At 36.1% G+C, this 22,107-nt stretch overlaps 1 protein-coding gene across 2 annotated transcripts in view; it reads left to right on the top strand.

The window, feature by feature from the left end:
* The window catches only part of SYNE1 (spectrin repeat containing nuclear envelope protein 1), a 278,124-nt gene that overhangs the window by 98,744 nt on the left and 157,273 nt on the right, over positions 1-22,107 (top strand). For both annotated transcript variants that reach the window (XM_084201522.1, XM_084201521.1), the window contains 15 exons: positions 2,665-2,815; positions 6,143-6,370; positions 6,915-7,013; positions 8,647-8,834; positions 8,935-9,058; positions 10,146-10,312; positions 11,541-11,694; positions 11,976-12,604; positions 13,226-13,405; positions 14,840-14,990; positions 16,471-16,629; positions 17,674-17,856; positions 19,109-19,210; positions 20,661-20,864; positions 21,811-22,018. In XM_084201522.1, the coding sequence (XP_084057648.1) occupies positions 2,665-2,815; positions 6,143-6,370; positions 6,915-7,013; positions 8,647-8,834; positions 8,935-9,058; positions 10,146-10,312; positions 11,541-11,694; positions 11,976-12,604; positions 13,226-13,405; positions 14,840-14,990; positions 16,471-16,629; positions 17,674-17,856; positions 19,109-19,210; positions 20,661-20,864; positions 21,811-22,018 (2,927 nt within the window). The remainder of the gene's footprint in view (positions 1-2,664; positions 2,816-6,142; positions 6,371-6,914; positions 7,014-8,646; positions 8,835-8,934; positions 9,059-10,145; positions 10,313-11,540; positions 11,695-11,975; positions 12,605-13,225; positions 13,406-14,839; positions 14,991-16,470; positions 16,630-17,673; positions 17,857-19,108; positions 19,211-20,660; positions 20,865-21,810; positions 22,019-22,107) is intronic.

Genomic DNA, 22,107 nt, shown 5'->3' with positions numbered 1-22,107 from the left:
TTGTCTCATCAGCTCTGTCATTTACTGCTTTCTCTGGCATAGTAACCAAGCTATGGTACCAAATATGTCAAAAGAGTGTGTGCAAACTAACAGATTGTTTTCTTTTAATTATATGTAGTTCATAAAGTTAATTACATTTAACCTGTCACTTATCTTTAAGCCCCAGTCATGTGAAGAAGGGATAATTGAGCTCATTCTTGAGGTACTGGACTCTTTCAGAAAGAAAAAAATCTCAGAGAATTAGAGCAGCACATTTACCACATTTGCCTCATTTTTCAGTATTCCACTTTCTCTATAGGAGTGTCAAGAAGTGCCTTCATCTTAGCTGAATGCCCAGATTGTATTGCACAGGCAATATCAAAAGCTGCTTCTGCTGCCAAAAAAAGGGCATAATTTTCCACATTTTGTTTAAAAGTGAAAGGTTCAAACTCCAAAGAAAGCTTGATAAATATTTGTAGCTTTTTGTATTTTTAAAAAGTTCTTCCCTTCTCTCAAGTGAGTAATTCATTTATTGAACTTGTTACTCAAATTCATGATGTTGCTATTCTCATTTTATCCCTATACAGATACATTTGTATGTATGTATGAAATCAGTATTTTTGCATACACTAGATCTGATACACAAGTCATAGATACCTGTGCCATTTATATTTTATCTTACTGGAATTACTCTCTTGAATAATTTGCTGTATAAGATTAAGCAGCTACCGTCACCTCAGAGTATGAGCAAAGGGCAATACCCAAACAACTGGGGGTTTTTTTTCTCATAATGACCACTGTCATGCTAATCAGATTTTAATTTCTTTCTTCCTGATGTGAAAGAACAGTTATAAACCAGAATAACTAGCCTGTGCAGCAAATGGTGGTCTCACCACTCCAACATGAAGTGCTATTGTGATTTGCAGTCAACTTCTACCATCTCTTACTAAATACATATTTTTTCCTCTACTCTAAGAGAGAAAACTAGTGTGATTTTTGAGTCTAGGAAATTCAGCCTTCCAGCAATGAATATTTGCTTTTTAAATAAAGTAATTTATTTTTAAATAAAAGTCATCATTGATATACCCTTTCAGTGTAGATATGAAATAGGCTTTAGTTGAATGTATGGATAATACAGAATGTCTGTGGTGGTGTGACAGATAATAAAAAGCTAAATACCTTCTGTAAAAGATGCAAATACATGCAACTATCTATAGGGTATCTACAGAACTCATAGTAAGTATGTAAGAGTTATATTTTAACTTGCATCATCAATAAAAATCTTGGCCAAGTAATTTAAAGTGAAGCTATTCCAAACTCCTAAGTTAAATAGTGTGCCAGTGAGCAGGAAAAGGAGAGAAAAGTTTGAGCAGCTCTCCACTGTCAGCTGCTGTAGCAACTTAGCCCATCTGTCTTCCAAGGCAATCATGCAGAGCTGTTCAGTGTGTCTGGGGTTATATTCTTTACAGTCTGTGGCTTTCTTAAAGAAACTCCAACAAAGGCAAGCAACAGCAGTTGTGCCACTGATTTGGTCCCTGGATTCTGATTTCCAGCTGTATTTTCATGAGCTGGACTTGAGTGAAATATTTTTGCACATTGTTTTCCTACAAATAACTTGAATTTGCATACACTCTTATAAGTAAATGCCCGTTGATGTCTTTTTTTTTTAATTTTGAAAAAAAATAAGAAAAAATAAAAAGGCCAACTTTTACATTTTTAGGCTACATCTTTTCTTAAAGCTTCCTATAGCTTTAATGAGGGGGGAAAAGTTAAGAACTTTTTATGGTGGAGTGGTTTTTTGGCTATATTTAGAAGGAAAATGTATTTTGAAATTTTGTAATATTCAAACTTTTTTGATGAAACTTTAATATTTTCAGTGAAATAGAAAATGTGTGTTTTGCAAGCTGTGTGCAGGGCCTACATTAGCACTGGTTTCAGTTACTTGAAAGGAGCAGAAACTTGTATACTGGAAATTGATGCTGTTAGGCCTTGTATAATGGCCTTCTTGCTTGTGACAAACAAATAGGTGCTTTGTTTGCAGTCCTAGACATAGAAAAATCAGTCATAATCTGTCTCTGTTTAACATACCTATAATGTAAAACTACTAACTCTTAAGGGAGTTGAGTTACATTTGTTGTTGATTTTTTGGCTTGATAGGAAATCATTGCCACAGCAAATACGAACTTCCTATAAGAGGTGGAGATTGCTGGTATAAAAAAGCAAGATCAATAAAGCAGTCAAGCATTGGTGACTGTGTGTATGTCCACATTTCACTGGTTTTAATCAGTCTGGTTTGGGGACTAAATTGTGAACATCTGTGCACTCAGTTATCTAAATATTTAGATTTCATCATTCCATATTATTTCATAGAAATTTCATCCTGTTGATGTTCCTTTTCCTTTCTCCCCTCACTATGAGATTCTTGTACAGCTGATGAATAAAGCTGTACTTTCTTTTACCTCTTGATGTCCCCTCAATTGCTAATGCATTTGTTTCACTTTTAGTGCATAGTCTAATAGGGAGCCATGATTAAATTTAGATGCACAACTTGATCCTCTAAAACTAGAACTTTTTAAAATTACCCTCCTGTAGATTGAATAAGTTCCATTTTTATTTTAACAAGAATACCGGCAGCTTCATTATATTAAACTGTTTATTCTCTCTAATTGATTTGGTTAATTTTAGTATTAAAAGCATGGAAATGGTGAAAAACAAGTGGGATCATTTTGGCAATAATTTTGAAGCTCTGTCCAACTGGATAGCTGAACAAGAAAAAGAGCTGGAAACTTTGGAAACATCATCATCTCCTTTGGACATACAGATCAGACAAATCAAGGTGATTAGTTCTTGTTATGTTTAGTACTAAAAGCCCATTTAGCTGTTATTTTGCTAAAGGCCAAATGAGAAAAGAGACATTTTCCATGTTTCAAAAGTACCATGATTAAATGATGGCACATTTTATACATAAATATACCAAGCAGTAAGGTCTTATATAAACTAAAAGAAAATTCTTACACTCTGCCTTCTTTTTTAGTGTTTAATTTACATGTATGAAGTCTTTATGTGTATGGTTAAAAACATAATTTATACCCTTCTTATTTTTTGAGTAATCTCAACAAAATAGCTACATAAATACAAGTTGTTTTGTGTTTTAAACATACAACAGCTAGTGGCTATAGAACTTGATTTTAATCTTGCAAGCTAAAGTTATAACTTGATTTATGTATCTTTTATGCTGACTTAATAAAGAAACTATTGTTCCTGATAGCTTGAACACCTACATAACATTTACTGTGATTGTATTTGCACTGTCTTCAGTTCCATGTACATTTCTGTAGTTACACAGCGGTTTAGTTTCAAATTGCTGACTGAGGTGCATATTGTCTCCAAGCATTTGATCTCAAGGGCTGACTTTGTATCCTTCCACAAATGGAAATGTACCTTCTCTGCAACAGCATGTTTCTAAGGGGGCAGAGTTTTTGAATAGGCAGTGCACATTCCCATTTTCTTTTTTCTGTGACCTATTTGTTCTTCAGGAGGTGCACAGGTGTGCAGCTGCTTCCAGACCAGCTTGACACTATTTCCAAAGGATCCTCTTAGGCACTTGTTTCATGTGACAGAAACAGTTTATCAACAGATTATCCTATTCTTAATTTGTTCACAACTTTACAAAGACTAAATAAATAAAATCTCGTGACTTCATCATTGAATAACAAAACAATGTTTGAATTATTGCTTCATCACCACAGCAGTTCAAAACCAGTTTCCTTATGAAACAATATGTATGCACTTATTCCCCTGGTATATATTATAGTGTTGTCCTGCTTTTCTATAATTAGTGGACAGGATTCCAGTGTTTAAGACACAAAATAAGTGCATCAAATGATGCTATTATTGCATTCAGTGTGCCAGTTCTTGTCTGTCTAAATGGAGCCTTAAGTCCTACTAGCCTATTCCAACCAAGTTCCCAGGAAGGTTGTTCCTTACTGGAGATGCAGATAAGCAGTGATTTACATTGAATTGAAAGTTTCTTAAAATTCCATCATAATTCTTACACATATAAGCACAATGGTCAGCAGATGATGTTTATGAACACCTGAGTGAACAGACATAAACCAGAAAATCCTCCACATAAGGCATAGGGTACATCATTGTACCTCAGGTGAACTAATGAGCTTTATGAGCTGTGATATGGGAAACATGTCATCTCACCTCCAGTACATGGACATAGCTGGAGATCTGCTTCAGCAGCATTGCTTTGTGCCTGATTTTGAAGAGTTTTTTTGTTTTGTTGTGTTTCCTGATGAGGAACACTGAGAAACAGACTCCTGATGAGTCTGTTTCACAGCACTTATCAGCACACTTAGTGTATAATTTCTACTACACCACAGTAGTAAGGAACATTTCAACATAGGGCAAATGCCAAAAAAAAAAATAGTGTGCTCCTTGACACTTTTGGCTGACCAGATAAAAAGCCTGGGGTCAGCTGAGTGTAATTATCCTACATGATAGTGGTAGTATTCTGTTTTTGGTGGCACTGATTGCGAAGCCCCAGTGACTTCAGCAGAGCCAGATTTTCACCTACACATTTCTCTGAAATTCCTGGTGGAACAAAATGACAGTTATCACAAGTAGTTACCATTGGTGGCAGACTCAGTGCAAGTTTGAAAGCCTCAATTATCCACCTTCTTTTATGTAACTGAGTGAATTTAACAGAATAGCGTAGGAGTGAGAAAGCACTGCCTCATTTGTATCTGCTGCATTGTTAGATAATTTCAGCTTCAGGGCTGCAAATCCAGTATTTTTCCTCAGCAACATGTTCTTGTGCAAAAAAAAAGTATTTTATAATCCAAATTAATTCAGAATATATTGCGTAAAGAGAAGCTATAAATTCTTATAGCACCACTTTTTTTTCTGACAGTCACCCTGCTGCTAATTTTTGACTGAATGTTGCAGCAAGCCACGCCTGAGCTTTATAATGGCTTTATAAGAAAGAGACCATATTTTTATCACTATTGTATTAGAAGCTGGGCACTACCTATGCTTTGAGAGTGCATTTTCAAGAAAGTTTTTGATTGCTGTCATGTATACATATTCTAACTTTTTTTTATCTGAGAATGCTATTGCCTATGTCAAATACAAAGAACTCACTTTGATCTTTCACATCTCTCCCAATGGGGGTTTTCCATTGCTTTTGAGAGCTCCATGGACATGATGTATCAGCATTAATTTAAAAAAAAAAAAACTGTGGTGAAAAAAAAAGCTTAATTCCAAGTTCATTGGTGCCAACTGAATAAATAGCCACTGAATGAGAAGCACTGTGAGTTTCTCTTTTGGATGATGTAGCTGCCGAGTTTACCTCTAATTTGTAATAAGACAAGTACAAAATAATAGGAGGCAGTTGCTGTCATGCAGCTGCTGAAATGTACAGCCAGTGCAAGTTTGTCTTTATGCATTTACTAATTGAATTTATTTAGACAGGACAAAAAATTTTTTTCAAAAACCATTGCCACCCTTTTTTTATGATTTCCTACTTATACTGCAGTGTGGTTCTTTATTTAATCTTCTGCCTAAGGGCACACTCACCCTAACTTATGATCTAATTAAATTTATCCTTTATTTTACTGTAGTATTTTAAATTAGAAAATGAAAACCATCTCTACTGCTTTCTAATCATAGCATGTTTTATTTGGTAAGTGCTTGAAAATCTATTAAACATAACTAACCAACTGTTGGGGTTCAGCTCCTTGACAGTACTTTTTCAGTGACACAGTCATGTTTTTCCATCTTCTGTCTATTTTTAATCTTAAAGAGAATTGTGTACTACCTTCCTGTGACATAAGAGATGCTAAAATATGAACGATCATGTCTGCTTGAAAATATGCACCTCAGCCAATTCTAATTGCTCTTCATGCACACTGGTGCTAGGGCAGCCTATATTTTAAACCTTTGACAGAGATAGTTTCAAAAAGAAAAAGGGTATTTAGAGGTCATATTAAAAACTTTGGTAACTAGTTATTTCAAGTGGTCAATGAACTCTTCTCCTATGTAATTTTTTGATGAAGGATGTTTGTAGCATAGAGAAAAAAAAAGGAACTGGAAAATATTGTTCTAATAGTTAAAAACTTAGTTTGAATGTTTTTACTATTGCTTTACATTTTAGGTTATTAATAAAGAGATAGATGGTAAAATAACTGGAATTTCAAACCTAGAAGAGGAAGCCAAGTCTTTTTCCCAGTTTGTTACCTCTGGAGAATGTGCACATATTAAAGCCAAACTGACTCAGGTCAAAAGGTATTGGGAAGAACTAAGAGATCGTGCACAAAGACTGGAAGGAACAATCACAGGAAATGCATCAGCACAGCAGAAATATGAAGAAAGTCTTAAACAGGTAGACTATGAAAAATCTAATGGATTGTTTGCAGCAATTTTTAGAATTGCTCTATATTTTTCTAAAATTGACCATAAAGTTCATATTATAACAGGATGGACTAAAATAAATAAGTGGTCTTGTAAGGTAACTGCGAGACCTAGATACATAAATTTGTGATTTGAATTACCTAAAAGGCAGCCTCATAAATGCAGTAAAATATACAGACTTTATACACATAAAAATGATGTTGTCTTCTTGAAAACCTATTTGATTCTCCTGGATATTGCACTATTGAACCACATCCATACTTCTTATAAACACTTTTGACTTCATTCTTTGGTTGACAGAAGGTTGTAAAGAAAATAATTAAAATATTATTATTGCTGTAGCTGGGAGGAACTGAGCACTGTTAGCATCTTTTAACTTCGAAAGGCACTCAGCACTACAAAGGCTTAGGATGTAAAATTCTCTTAGCAGCAAACATTTAAATTATGTTATTTAAAGAATCATTTATGTAATTCCTGCTGGTTTTAGCTTCTGGTTTGCCTTTGTTTTTTTATAGGTGCAGCAGTCAGTGACTGAATTTGAAGCTAAGCTGGCTGAGCCTCTCACATCGTGCTCTTCAGCAGCAGCAACATACGCAGCGCTCCAGGACTGCACGGTGAGCAGGTGGCCAGCTGTCCTGGCACTGAGCCCAGGGGCACAGTGTCACACTGACCTCCTTACAGAAACCCCGTCAGCTGCCTGATGCCACACAGCTCAGGGCAAAGGCAGAAGGAGGCAAGGGCAACCTGTCACCATTTCAGACAGAGTTAGAAAGTTTTTTCCTCAGTCTAGGGGAAAAGGAAGCCTAAAGGTACCACTTCGTCCTTCATGTTATTGGTTTTAACTTTATGCATCTAAAACATTATGAAAAACAGGAGATAAGAAACAAGTCTGTTTGACATTTTTCCTCTAAGGCTTTCCAATGAAACTTGGATTTTAGCTAGGTAATCTGTGATTAAAGAATATATCCTTAGAAGTAGTTTTTCTTGGGCGATGAAGAGACTGGACAGGATTTCAACTTAGAAGCTTTTATCTGTAATGCCAGGAATCCATGGGTGTTTCGATATTTGGTTCAGTCCATTAAAAAAGGAAAACAAGTATTGGATTGGTATTCAAGCTACAAATAATCCCATCTCAGGGAATTTGGTGTAGTGTTTTTGTTTGTAAATTCTGATACGTTTTTTCAACAATAATCATAGCCTTTCTTTCTAAGAAAATAATACCAAAAAAATTTTACTCATATTGTTCTTGCAGTAAAATGCATATAAAACTTCTGAACTTAGTGATTGATAACTGCTTACAAAGGCTGTTTTTGGGAGGACCTGACTTTTCTGCTTCAAAAAAGCTTGATACTAGTTGAGGAAAAATATTTTGCATATGGGGAATTTATTTAGACAGCACTTGTAATCATCATTTTTATTGATATTTTAACATTATGAGTATGCTGAGTATGCTGTTATAAGGTTTTATTCTCTTTAGGGGATCATGATGATTAAATATCTTGATGTGGAATTATCAGCAACTTCTTCCTGTATAATTAACATTTCCTCCTATATATGATTTCTTGTAATTATAAAAATTACTATTGTTACTATGGCACACCTGTGAGTTGGAACTTTTGTGATCTTAAATCGGTTTCATTTTGTGATTTTCTAACTCACTGTACTACATTTCAATCATTTTCATATGGACAAGTTTCCCATCTTTCTAGAAACAGCAACACTGGAAAATGTAGTTAACATTAGATGTCATTTCTATGAAAAGGACCTTTAGCTAATGCTGACAGAAGTTCTAAGTAGCACTTCCCTACTTCTCCCATGCCATGACATTGGCTGCAAGTCTGGCAGTCCTCACCTGTTGGAGTAAGGTTTTGAGTTTACTCTATATAAATTAGATCAACTCTTAGACAGGTATGGGGGAATCTCAAGCTTTTTCCTGAATTTGGAGCTTTGTCCTACATGAATGATGCTGTGTTGCATGCCCATTCAGGAGATGTAACTTCTGTTGCAGAGTTTTTTCCCCTTTAGCGTTGTTCCCAGGGAATTCTTTTGCCACTACAACCTAGTTCATTGGTGTGCTGGGGACACGTGTCCCTAGGGTGGACCTGAGCAATAAATACCTAAGCTATGAAGTGACTTCATGGTCTGATGGATATAGCATTGCTTCAAACTAGAGGATTTTTCCCACCACTGATACCATAACTCTGCTGTTCATGTATGTGACTTCTGTTCTTTTTCCGTGTTCCCTAGGACCTCTGTCATACTGTGGAAAAACTGAGCAGCCCTCTGGCCTCTCTCTCAGCCGCTGTCCGGAAGGTGGCCAACAAAGAAAAAGCTGCTCAAAAGGTCACAGCATTGCAGCAGAAATATGAAAAAGTGCTGGAAAGTGCTAAGGAGAAACAGAGCTTATTAGAGAGTCTTCTGGCTCGGTGGCAGAAGTGAGTAAAGTCCCACATGTGTTGTGGTGGACACAGTGACCTCCTGGGCTCAGTGTGTGAGACTGAGAGGATGACTTGGTAAAACTTGTGATTTTGCTAGGCAGGAGAAGGAGCTGTCTGCCTTCCTGGCCTGGCTGGAGGGGTGTGAAGCTGCAGGCAGGCCTGCAGAGCAGTATGTTTCTGCCGACAGAATTAAGCTGGAAGGTGAACTGCAGGCACTGCAGGTATGTTCCAAGTGAAATATTGTCTTTCTGCATTTTCTGGTGTATTTCTGTGTCTTTTAAAGGAAGGAATTGCTCAATTATAGTCTGGCAAGTCAATTGATTATGGGCTTTGCAAATCTCCTAGGAGATATTACATTATCACTTGCTATTTCTCAATGATTTTACTATTACTTTTAACTATAATATGCCAGCTAAAGAAAAAAGGAAGAAGGTGCCTTGGTATATCCTATTATCTATCAAGGAAGGACATCAGTCTGCTTGTTAGAAGATCCTTTCTCTAGGGAAATTTCTTTATTAGGCAATACTTCTTTTCTTTGTTTCTTGCATGTGAGGAAAGGCTCTCAGATGAAAAAATGCTTGAAGGTTTTGAAATTGCAATGGAAATCTGGTTCTGATTATTTTTTCCAAACACAAGACTTTCAAGCTATTCTAAATTATGCTTTCCCTTTGAATTTTTGCCATTTGATTTTAGATTAATATAAAGCACTTGGCCAAATGTAACATCTATTATACCTTCTTCCTCGAAGACAAGTAGAAAAGAAAAATTAATTGAGGGTTTGGGGTTTTTTTTGTTTTGTTTTTGTTTTGGTTTGTTGGGGTTTTTTTAGTGTTTTTTTGTTTGGGGATTAGTTTGCTGGGGATTAGGTTGCTTGTTATTGGGGTTTTTTGGTTTTTTGGGGGGGTTTTGTTTGGTTGGTTTGGTTTTTTAGTGTTTTGCTTTGTTTGAGCCAGTTTGCAACATTTCCTCACAATTCTCTTGCTGCACACAAAATCTATTGCAAAATGTGGTGTCAGTTTTAGCCGCTGCCATCATCCAATAAAGCTGTATGGAAAAGTCACACTTTGTCCTGAAGGAGAGAAAAATAGTAACTTAGATGAATCCCTACTGAACTTAGCTGTCTGAGAGGTGTTGAGTACCTGCTTGTCCTAATAGGCCTCAATTCCTCCAAGGATTTGCCTCTGCTCACTCACTTGACTCAAAGTACTGTGCTGGAAATCTGTAGCTGTTTTTTTATTCGTTTTTGTTATTTTGCACAATAGGTTGCCATGCTTAAACTAAAAACTTCTCATTCCATTGTTATCCCAGGATTTGCGAGCAGATATTGACTCCCATACTCCTGTCTACGAGAGTCTTTTACAGTTGAATGACTCGCTGTTTCCAACAGCTTCAAAGCAGAGTGTGAAAGCAATAAAAGAAAAATTTGAAGAGCTGGATGAAAGGTGGAAAGCTTTACCCCAAATTGTTAACAAAAGGTTTGTGCTTCAGAGTGTTTTTTACTTGCTAATGTAACCAATATCCAGACGAGGAAGCCCAATCCCAAATCATGTTTTTTATGGTATTGCCATTGGGAAGACAAAGGTTTTAGCTCAGTACCAATCCCTGAACTCCCAGGAATGGAGGGTGGAGAATCCCACACATTATGATGCCTTCTTTTTGACATACACTCCCCTGATTTTTTTTTTTTTTTGCTAGAAGAATCTGTTTGAAGGAGTGTGGGGCAGGAAATGAAGGCAGTGTTGCATTTCCTCAGTTCCAATTTCCCAAGTAAATTCCAAAATCTCCAATAAGCTGTTCTTGATTGTTTCAGTTATATGCTTTATTTCTTGCAAAGCCACAGTATTGTAGTTTTAAACTCACTTTGAAATTCCAATTTGCCATAAGTACTATAAATGCTCAGTTGTTAGGCTGCTGGCTCATGTTAAGCTCAGAAAAACTGTCTCCTTTATTTCAAACTGTATGTTATCATATATTTAAATTTCAATTCTTTCCATAATGAACACACATTTTTACCATTTGTAATGTAGCTTAAATAATAGATCCTGATCAGTGCCATAATCTTCTAGGTGCTTTGTCAGTATGATTGTTTTTCAATATAATGATCTTCTGTTGAAAATTAGGAAGAAAAATTTCTAAGGAAAATGGGAAGGTAAATGACAACGTCTTTTTAAGGTCAAGGTTTAGACTTGGTACTTAGGTACTTAATTCTCCTGAATGCTCCTCTGGACAGATTCTTCTTTTGAATTGTGTTCTGAGACTTTACCCTTTCCTACTTCAGAGGAGGTTGAATATGATATTCCTCACCCCCGGCCTAAATTCTTGAGACTCTTACCTTAATTCAGTGTTTCAGATGATAGGCAAGATTTTCTATGACTGAAAATCAAAGTTTAGCTTCTAGAAATGACATTGTCTTTGCTGGGATTACACTGATAAAGAAAATTTGAAAAACATACCTTGGTTTTTTGGAGCACTTCTAACAGTTGATCTAAATAAAAGAGTGGAAACAGGAAAGATCCAAAGGTGTTTTCAAATGTGATGTTATTCCGCAGAATTAAAAAATCAGTATGGCAAACTAAAGTAACATTTCCTACTTTCCTTGCATCTGGCATTGATTTTAATGCTAACCAGTCAGCTGTGGGTTTGATTTTGGGAAGTGATTAAATTGCATCAAGTGCTTTCATATTTACATCTGACATTCTGTAGGATCAACTTCCTTCAATCACTTGTTGCTGAGCATGGGCAGTTTGATGAGCTCCTGCTCAGGTTTTCAGAGTGGATTAAACAATTTCTTGCTGAACTACAAGCCACTTCAGAGATAAACACAGCTGATCAACAACTAGCTGCATCTCACAATAAGGTAAACTTCTGGATGTAAATATTAAAGACGGAGAAATTGTACAGTGCATTTGGCTAAATACTCATCTAGAGCTAGCAAGTAATTGATTTGTGTGAAAACCAATATGCTGTTGCAGTCACATACAGAATTGTTATTTGGAAGTTTTAAAACAAAGTTGTAACCTTGAACTTTTCCTACTGAAAACCCCTAAGTAGTACTTGTTTCACTCATATGTTCAGTACTAAAATGTTTACTCTTGATTTGAAGAAGAAACTCAGCTCTGTTTTCTTTCTTTCACGTAGAACCACACAATGGAAGTTGAAAATAAGAAACAGGAGTTACAAAGTCTGAAGGAGCATCTAGAGAAACTGGGTTCTTTCAGCAGCCCAGAGGACCAGCAGGCATTGCAGGGAAAGACTGAAGATTGCTTTCAGATCTTCCAGGAGGCAAGCCAGATAACTAGCCAAAGACAGGAGGCCCTGGATCAGCTGCGAGTATTCCTGGAGCACCATAGTGCTGTATCAGCAGTGCTCCACCAGCTGAGGCAGACAGTGGAGAAAACAGGAAATATGGATAAAGCTAAATCTGAATTACTGGAGAAGGAACTCAATGGTGTTATTAAGGATCTTAACAAGTTGGAGTCTGATGCTGTCGGTCTGGATGGTTCCCTTACTAAGGCTCAGTACCATCTGAAACACAGCATTTCTGGGCAGAGGACCTCCTGCAGGGCTATGGTGGATAACCTGGGTGTGGAGCTGGAGGCAGTTCAAAACCTGCTGGGTACCAAACAAAGCGAGGCAGAAGCTCTTGGAGCCTTGCAAAGATCTTTCATGGAGCGTAAAGAGCAGTTACTGAAGAGCATTGAAGACACTGAGGAAAAGGCTGACAAGGAGGGCCTGAAGGAGACAACGCTGCAAGCCCTCCAGCAAAGGTGAAAACATTGGCACTTTCACACTTGACTGCAATCTCTAGAGCTTTTATGATTCATTGAAGGCATGTGTGTGTTTTCTACCTAGGCACTTTATTTCTTGCCAAGCATGTGTATCATTTTGTAAATAAGTGAACTATTTGGATGCACAAAACACTAAGCAAGTCCTGCTAATCTTTTATATTGAAAGAATAGTCATGAAAGTCTACTTCTCAAAAATATAGTTTGTCCTAATGAATCTAAGATCCAAACAGCTATTAGAAATCCCATATAACATAACTATCTCTGCCTTGCAGAACTGAAGATTGTACTTGGGATGATGGAATTAAATACGCTTATTCTAATAAAGTAATAATCCAAATATCTGAGTAATTTTCCAGGTGACTGTTTGAGGGGGAGGTACATATGTATCTATATGAGTTTATAGCAGTGTATGTATCAGAAAAATTACATTCTGATCCCAGTTCTAGCAGAAAAAGACCCCCAAATATTGTAAGAAATATTAGAAAAAGGGAGTTTTATGCACAGTAACACCAAGAACAACTGTTTCATTCTTTCTTTCTCCTCTCTCTTGCAAAAAAAAAAAAAAAAAAGTAAATTTGAAACAGGTTTTTTAACTTGCAGATTGAGAGTCTTTAACCAGTTAGATGAAGAATTGAATTCTCACCAGCATGAACTCCAGTGGCTCATGGACAAAGCAAAACAAATAGCCCAAAAAGATATCACACTTGCTCCTGAGAGTGACAAAGAGATAAATCGCTTAGAATCTCTGTGGAAGGATACCAAGAAAGCTATATATGAAAAGTAAGTAGATCTTTAGCTTAAGATAAGAAAGGAGAAGATGAGGAAAGAGACACAGTTATTACATGTAATATCTTCTTACTGTATTAGTTACAAGGAACAACAGGGCTTGTAGGTTAAATACTCAGAAGATAGAAACACAGTGCTAACAAGAATATTTTTACCATTTGTACTTATACTATTAATAAGGGCACAGATAAGTTCTCAGTACAGTATGACAGGTATACATTTTATTACATGCATGCTATATTGCATGTTAATGTTTTCTGAAAGATAAGAATTCTCCACTGAGTTTTTGCTGTCCCTCTACCAGGCACATATTCTCCTTCTAGCACAAATTTTCATTCCCTGTTGGTTATGTGTTTCTGACACTTCTATATTTAGTGGTTCTAGATAACTTTCAAATTTAAGTATTTCTATCTGCCCTAGGGGATGGGTTTATACTAATCATTAGTGTGTAATCAATTACAGTGTTTGTATATGACACAGGTGATCAGTTTTATCAATGAAAGTTGATGATGAAAGAAGCTAAAGAAACCAGAGAAAGTTTTATCATACCCTTTTCTTTATCTTAACTGCCTCATGATCATCTTTAAAGAAAACTGGCAGTGTTTTCTCTCTCACATAGACACAATTTTAGACCCTCCTGAATCTGCTTATTTTGGAGAGCTCTTTGGAATTTTCAGAGAAGAGCCAGCTTCTAAAGCTCATCTTTTTTGACAATGTCATGTTTCCCAAAATCCTTTCATTGAAAACACTGTTTTACAAATAGACATTTCATAAAGTATGTTTTGCTTCTCTCTCTTCAACATAAACACCAGGAATGGATTGAATAGGTCTTTTCCTCTGTCCATTGCCTGAGCATAAGATTTCCTAGAGAGAGGGTGGGAATAAAATTAGGCTTGTTTTTAGCAGAAAGATAATTTATTCTCAGTAGAAGGGAGGTAAGTTGAATATAACATTTTAGTCCCAAAAGCATGCCTCTATAATAGGAGGACAAAATAGGCAGACCTTAGTATGCATTGCTTTAGTCTTTATTTCTGCTTCTTTTTACCCAAAAACCATGTTAAAGAAACAAGTTGTTGGGTTTTTTTTAATTAACTGTGAGTGGCACAATTGTTATAATGTGGTTTTCAGCAAAAAGATGCTAAACTTAGGAACTGAGAAGCTTGAATTCCAGTTTCAGTCTTTTGCTGAAGTCAGTTGCTTTAGTATCTGATGCATATGAGATGGCAATTCACAGTCATGTCTCTTCAGTAAGATGTTTTGTGATAGATCAAGAGTGGATTTGTAAACCCAAAACATTAGTATTTCCTTGGCTGCCCAGTTCATGTTTAGCACTGCATCCTGGTTTTCCCACGGTGAATTGCTATGTCATGTTCTCTATCCTTCAGAAACATGACAGCAAGTGGTACTAACAGCTTTTTCATATTATAGAAAGGAGCAGTCCTGTATTCTGATTGATCTGATGAAGGAATATCAGAGCTTGAAGTCGACAGTAATGAAAGTCATAGACAGTGCTAACAGTGCTTCTGTGACCAAATCCATATGGAAAGATCATGAAGATGTCAGGCGAACATTATCAAAGGTAATGACATATATTTTCCTTTGAGGAATTTTAACATTTTTTTGATTGAATTTACTTTTTTATTTTTTAAGATTCCTTTGAGTTGTGTTTAAAGCTGATTGAATTCATTGTCAAATCTTATCATACTGACATTCAGAGTGTAAATTATACTGATTATGACGAGGAAAGAATACAGCACTTTTTTACATTTTGGTGAGATATATTAATCTGTTGTTAATGGAAGGCATAATTGGAAAATAGTGGAAAGCTCATTATATAAAATACATTGAGAATATATTCCTATCATTGTATGAAAGGATCATTCTAATCAACATCAATGTTTTTCTATATTGGGTAAATTTTGGAATAGATAAAAGGCCACAAAAAAAGCATGAATTGCACACATTTCCAATGTGTAAAATTTTTATGTCTGTCTCTTTCCATGAGAGGACTTCTACCATGGTGTATAATGTTGATTCTAGCCACTGAGCAGAGATAAGGTGTTTGGATCTCTGCATTGTATTAATTTCACTGGATTGTATTTCAAAAATACAAAATTCTGCTGTCCATCAGCCTGCCAGGATAAACCGTCCTGAGTTCAGTTTTTTCTGTTCCTTTGGAGGGTAATTTAATTTGGAAGCCTATTGAGCTATTGATTCAAAATCTTCCAGTCAGATCTGTATAAACCCTATTCTAAACTGTTTGTATTTATGGCCTTCTTCTAATAGACATCTTGAAAGAAGAAAAAAGCCAGAACAGAGCTCACCAGTCTGAATAAGAATTTCATAGAACTTCCACCTCATTCCTTTGAGCCTTGAGCTGAGGACAATTCCCTGCTGCAGCCATGGGCACATATAGGCCTAAAGAAGTTTGAGTGCAGTGTTCTGGCCATGGTGCATACAGATTTGTAGCTTATTGTTGGTACTGCTCTCTAGTACTTGCTGTAGAAAAAAGCATAAGATCCTTACTGTGATCGGGTCTCAGCATTTCACCTTTTCAATGACAAAATTCAATATTTCTCTATGCCTAGGATTGCAAACTTAGTAGCCCTGAAGATTTTGTCTAGTTCCTTTCAGAACTCATCTGTACTTTTGTTTTCCAGAATGTCTAGTAGAGATGGTGTTGTTAATCCCTAAATTTTATTTGCAACACCCTCTGTTTACCTTGCTATAACTCCTGAAGTAATTATTCAATAATAAAGAATGGAAAGACAAATAGAAAAATGAAATTTTCCTAAGTCCAGAAAATATCTGGTTGACAAGTGGAAGAAATTCAAAATTTTTTACTGTCACTTGTGTGATTTATTTATAAGAACAATCATCCTATATGATTATGCTCATAAGAAAACCACATCAGTTGCTTCGTATTTTGTGGAGTCCTTAAATATTAGATATGAAAATTAACAAATTCATAGCCCAGGGCTAGGGATGGGTACCTGGAGAACTGATTTTTCTTTCTTTCTTTAAGCCTTCATTAAACAAGCAAATATTTATGTCCACAGCACGAAGCTGCCAAGAATGATCTGAATGATAAACAAAAAGACCTGGATACTTTCACTAATAAAGGAAAACATTTGTTAGCAGAACTGAAAAGAGTGCATAACTGCGACTCCACTGCACTGAAAACAGATATGAACTCCGTTGTGGACAAATGGCTAGATGTAAGAATCTGGTGTTTATATGACAAATACAGTTTTTAAGTTTGCCTAAGCTTACAATATTTCTCTTGTACAATTGTTTAGCAAAATCTAAGAGTACAATTGTTTAGTAAAATTTACTTTAATTAGTAAAATTTACTTTAAATTAGTAAAATTTACGAAGAGTAATTGTTTAGTAAAATTTACTTTTAAGTATAACTCAAAGTGAGAGGGATTTGGTGTCCACTGTATGCACAAATTTGTGACATCAATTTGATAGATTTTAAATGATGTCTTACAGCAGTGTATGAATGGTACTACTGTAAATTTGCTCACTGTGCAGTTCCAAGCATGAATTTGGGTTGGATTCACACCTAAAGCATACCAGCAATACTTCATTGAAGTAAATTGGACTAGTAAGTTCGGCAGTAAATTACATTAAGCTAAACCATGAAAGATTTGAAAGTGTTGAGAAAGACTTCACTATAGGAGAGAAACATAACATAAAAGCTAGTTACAGAATCACAGGTTGGTTTGGATTGGAAGGGACCTTTAAGATCCAGTTCCAAACCCCTGCCCCCAGGGCAGGGGCATCTTTCACTACACCAGATTGCTCAAAGCCCCATCCAGCCTGCCTCCAGCATTTCCATGGATGCATCTACAATGGCTCTGGACAATCAGTTCCTGTGTCTCACCACCCTCACATTAAAGAATTTCTACTGAATGTTTTACATTTTCACATTTATACTGCTTTAGTACCAAATTGCCACATTACATTAAGAAGGATAAATGTTGGTTTTTTTTGAAAAATAAAGTTTATTTGAACATTGAACTCTTTTCCAGTAAAATATATACAAATATTTGGAAAGAGACACATAAGATTTGTGTTTGTCTTATGATCTGGGTGAGTAAATCGAAATTAGCATTCAGAACTTAGAACTAAATCCAAGAAAATTATTTTACCTAGGCTTACGCATTATTTTTTATGCATTTGTCTTATAACTGTCTGAAAAATAGAGTCTAAAATTACTTTTTGAATGGTATTGATCTATTCTTCTTTCCTAAAAGGTGTCTGAAAGACTTGATGAGAACATCGACCGACTGAGTGTAAGCGTGTCTCTATGGGATGACATCCTGAAAACTGGAGATGAATTGGATGGATGGTGTAATAAGTGCATTTCTCAGCTGAATGAAGGCATCAGCAACTTCAGTAACAGTCAGAGAATGGAAGTCCTCCTGAAAGATTTCCAGGTTCTTACCCATAAATCAGTGATTTAAATGTTGTGGACCAAAATGTTGGGTGATGTTCAACACAGAAAAGACTTAGCTGTTGCAGACCTCTGTGTCCTCTGTTTAGATGGTGGTGCCCAACAGCTAGCTGAGAGCATTCCTGTCCTTTTTATTTGTAGGTGTATGCTTCCAACAGAAACAAGAATGGTGCATCTTACTAAATCTAAGCTCCATAGCTGTTTTGGCTCCTGCAGTTATATTTGGTTCTAGGCTGAATTCTGTTCCAGATAAAACCAATGGAAATTTTAGACAACTTAAACTAAAGTTTAGCAAAAAAATTTGTAGTTTTTAAAACCTTATCCAGGAAAGTAGGTTCTCCAGACAATAAAAGAGATATCAGGTCAATCATAGATTGACATAGATATTCTACTTCATTTGGAATAAATGATGTCCTTAACAAGATGTACAGTAAACATATTCAAGAATTTTGGTAGAATATAAACATTGATAAATCAGTATTTTGCTCAAGGTTGAGCTTTATCGAATGCCTTACGTAGCAATCCGACTGCCCGAATTCATAGCTGTTAAAACCCATTTGGAGTAAAAGCAGACTACCCAAACCACAGGTGTACTTAATGTGCAGGAGGGCCAGAACAGCAGATGTGATCACTGAGTGTACATTTACAGTCACAGAATGCATAATACCTTTTTTTGGCACTTTGTTTTGTAAAGGCAAGCAGAAGAGCAGTTTGGTGACAGCAAGGTCCTGCCCTTTCTGCAATCAGAAATAGATGAGCATGGACAGCAACAATCAGTTTACCTCTTCTGTGGTCACTTTCTTCACTGCCCACCTAATATTATATCCTCCCTAGCACAAAATACCCCCTAACTATTCTTCTGGGCATTCAGGGCAGATGTTAAGTTTGGCAATTTAATCCTTCAGTGGAACCTAACACCCCATGTAGATACTTCCAGTCAAATAAGCAATGACATTTTCATCTTTATTTTCCCAGTTTTAACAAACAAAAGCTTTTAGAACATTTTAAATGCTATAATTTATTTTAAAGGAGGGTAAAATTACCCTGAACTGAGTCTAATAAGGAAAAAGAGATGGGAGATTTTTAGAGCACAAAATTAGTGCACAGTGTTTTCCCTCTGGTTGCTAAGCTGTGTTTACATTTTCTTTCAATTTTGAAATTGATGGAGAATACTTCTGAAAGTCTGAAAGCTTCTTGTAGTTTGGTATGAAACTTTGACCACATCTCTTTTACAGTCTGAAGTCAAGAATAAGGAACTGAAGTTGGAGCAACTTAGTTCCAAAATTTCAGAACTCAAAGAGCTGACCCATACTCAAGAGCCTCCTGCAGATCTCCAGGTAAAATAAAGACATTGGTAACCACAGATTGTGCTCAAATAACCAAGAAAACCTCCCTTCTGAAATTTTTGTCTTTCCTACACTGCCTTTTTCTTTCAAGGTGACAGATGTAGCATCATTCTTTATATGTAGCATAACTATTCTTTGTTCATATTTCTCTAGGTAACCTTGATTTATTTTGTATCAACAGTATGTGATAAATTAAGTGAACATGAGGGTCGTAGGAGTATTTTTTAATAAATCTAAATATAATAAATAGTTTATAATGTAGCTGATAAGATGAGACTACAGATATTCTCTACTCTGTGCAATATTAAGCCACATCACATGTGAGTGCATACACAGTTTGTTTCCTTTCAAGGAAGGATTATAAGGCAATAAAATATGTTCATTTGCTTTGTTAACCAAAAAAGTATTCTTTAGTGGACTAGAATAAGGGCCCTGAACTAGGTCTTACAAGAAAAACATACAATGAACACAAATATGAGCTGTTAAACTTTTGGCCGGATACTTATTTCTGTGTTCTAGGGCAGTCACAAAACCAAAGTATGACTATTTTGGCAGTTTGATTTCAAACAGAAATTGGTATTTGAGATTATTAACTTAATGTCAGAAATTAAAAAAAATAAGATGACTTCTGTAATTTCCATGGGCAGGGATATATCTTGATACATATCAAGTTTTGATGGAAGTTAATGTAGCACTCAAGCCTTGCCCACATTTTGGAACAGGCTGCCCAGGAAGGTTGTGGAGTCTCCCTCTCTGGAGAAGGAAAAAACCGTATATGGATGTGTTTATGTGTCACCTGTTGTAGCTCACCATCCCTTGGCAGGGAACTTGGACTAAGGAATCTACAGAGACTCCTTCTAACCCAAAGGATTCTGTGAATCTGATTTATATATAGCACAGTATTATGACTGATTCAATTTACTTCTATTAGTGATATGTGCTCAGCTAACACCTACTATAATTTTACATACTCCTAACTTGGAACAGGTTAAGGGGCAAGATTCTAGCTTATTTTTTGTACTGTCTTCAATTTTCATCTGCCTTATACTGAGATACTTTAAGCCTCAGTGCTCTTAAGGCTCATTCCCCAATTGATATTTATTTTTATTGAGCTATTTGAGTGTATGTCATGTTCTGTATATACGACAAATTAGTAAAGGGGAAGTACCAACTGTTTAATTTTTCAGAAATGGATAATAACTGCAATAGTTTGCAGTCTGGCTTTTTGTTAGTTAGTATACCTTCTTTGGATTATTGTATATCTAAGACTTAATAGAATGGTTCTCTGTTTGTAGGTATGTCAGTATCTACAGTTAAAGTTTTAAAGAGAACAAAATTACCATTGTGTGCCACTTTCCTACCTTCCATTTTTTCAATAAGCATTTACCGAAATAAACATTTTCATTGCTCAATGCCTTAATGCATAACATTTTGGTTTTAGTTTATAGAATCAGATTTGAGGCAGAAGTTGGACCATGCCAAAGAAATATCAGAGACAGCAAAAGAGACGCTGAAAGATTTCAGTACTCAGAAGATGCAGTTACAGAAGCTGATTGGTCAGATGACAGACTGGCTAACTCAAGTGGAAGAGACACTGTTAAGCTGTGCACGTAGCCTGGATCCTGAAGCTCTAAACAAACTAAAGGTCAGTGCTGAAGAAAATCAATATACTTTTCCTTATGCATTTTCCTTCAGATCTTTGGGCAATTTTATTTTCTGAGCCTTATACTTAATTTTCCTTTGATAAAAAATGCATATCTCCTGCACAGCTGCTAGAATATTAGCAAATAATACAGTGATAATTTTAATGAAGTTGCACCAATGAACAAAAGTTCTGATTTATTAGCTTTTTACAAACCTCTTAGAAAATTTTAATGAATTATGCAGTCTTGTGGCAAGAACTGGTTTTGTTACATTGAACTCCTTGGTCATTACTCCAGCATGTTTTCAAGTACATGGACTCCCTTTCAGTAAGTTATGAAACTCATAGCACATCACAGTACAAGATGCTGGTCCAAATTCAATTTAAACACAAACTCCCTCCTCAGTCATCAAATATAACAATTCTTTTTTCTTCATCCAAGTGCTCTCTTGACTGGATGCAGTTATGCACATCATAACAGGACAAACAGCATGGAGGTATTTAACTGTGAGCACAGTTAATATTGATATACTACTAATTCACATTTAATTTTCAGAAAATATCTCTCTCAAGTTGTGTGTAAAGTCCCTCTCATTCAGAAGTCCTGCCAAATACCAGTGTCATATTGCATCCCACATGTACCTTCAGACTTTGCTGAGATTATCTGTTTCTATTCAATATGCCTTAAAATGTATTTATTTATACGAGAGTAATAAATCATGAGAAAAAGCACCTTTCACATTTCTACAATGACTCCTTAGTTTCAAGGATTCATCTCACTTGGAAAATTCAGGAAACACGATCCAGTGCCTCTTCCCTTCATTGTGTCTGGGATGACTTATAGACCACAGGAGGAAAGAACATATGGCAGGAGTAGGAATGCTTGAGAAAAAGGCAGTTCTTTTGTTTCTTTATAAATATCATAATTATGTTGTAACTTCATTTTCAGGAAACACAGAAGGACCTTCAGCTTCGGCAAAGCAGCATTGACTCAACGCGGGAGACCCTCCACAGCCTCTGTCGCAAATACCATTCGGTAGAGCTGGAAGCTCTTGGTGGCACTGTCACTTTGTTAATGAAGAAGTATGAAGCTGTGAGTCTGCTCTGTTCCAGAACACAGGCCAGGATGCAGGAGTCCTTGGAAAAACATTTCCTCTGTGAGTCCTCAGGCTGGTTCATATGAGTGAGCTGTTACCCACAGCCGTGAGTCATTCTGGAGTCTGCCAGAGTTTCCAGCGACATCACT

This window comes from Fringilla coelebs, assembly GCF_963513975.1.
Source record: "Fringilla coelebs genome assembly, chromosome: 3".
In the NCBI taxonomy this organism is placed as follows: Eukaryota; Metazoa; Chordata; class Aves; order Passeriformes; family Fringillidae; genus Fringilla; species Fringilla coelebs.
This window is presented reverse-complemented; position numbering and strand designations above follow the sequence as displayed.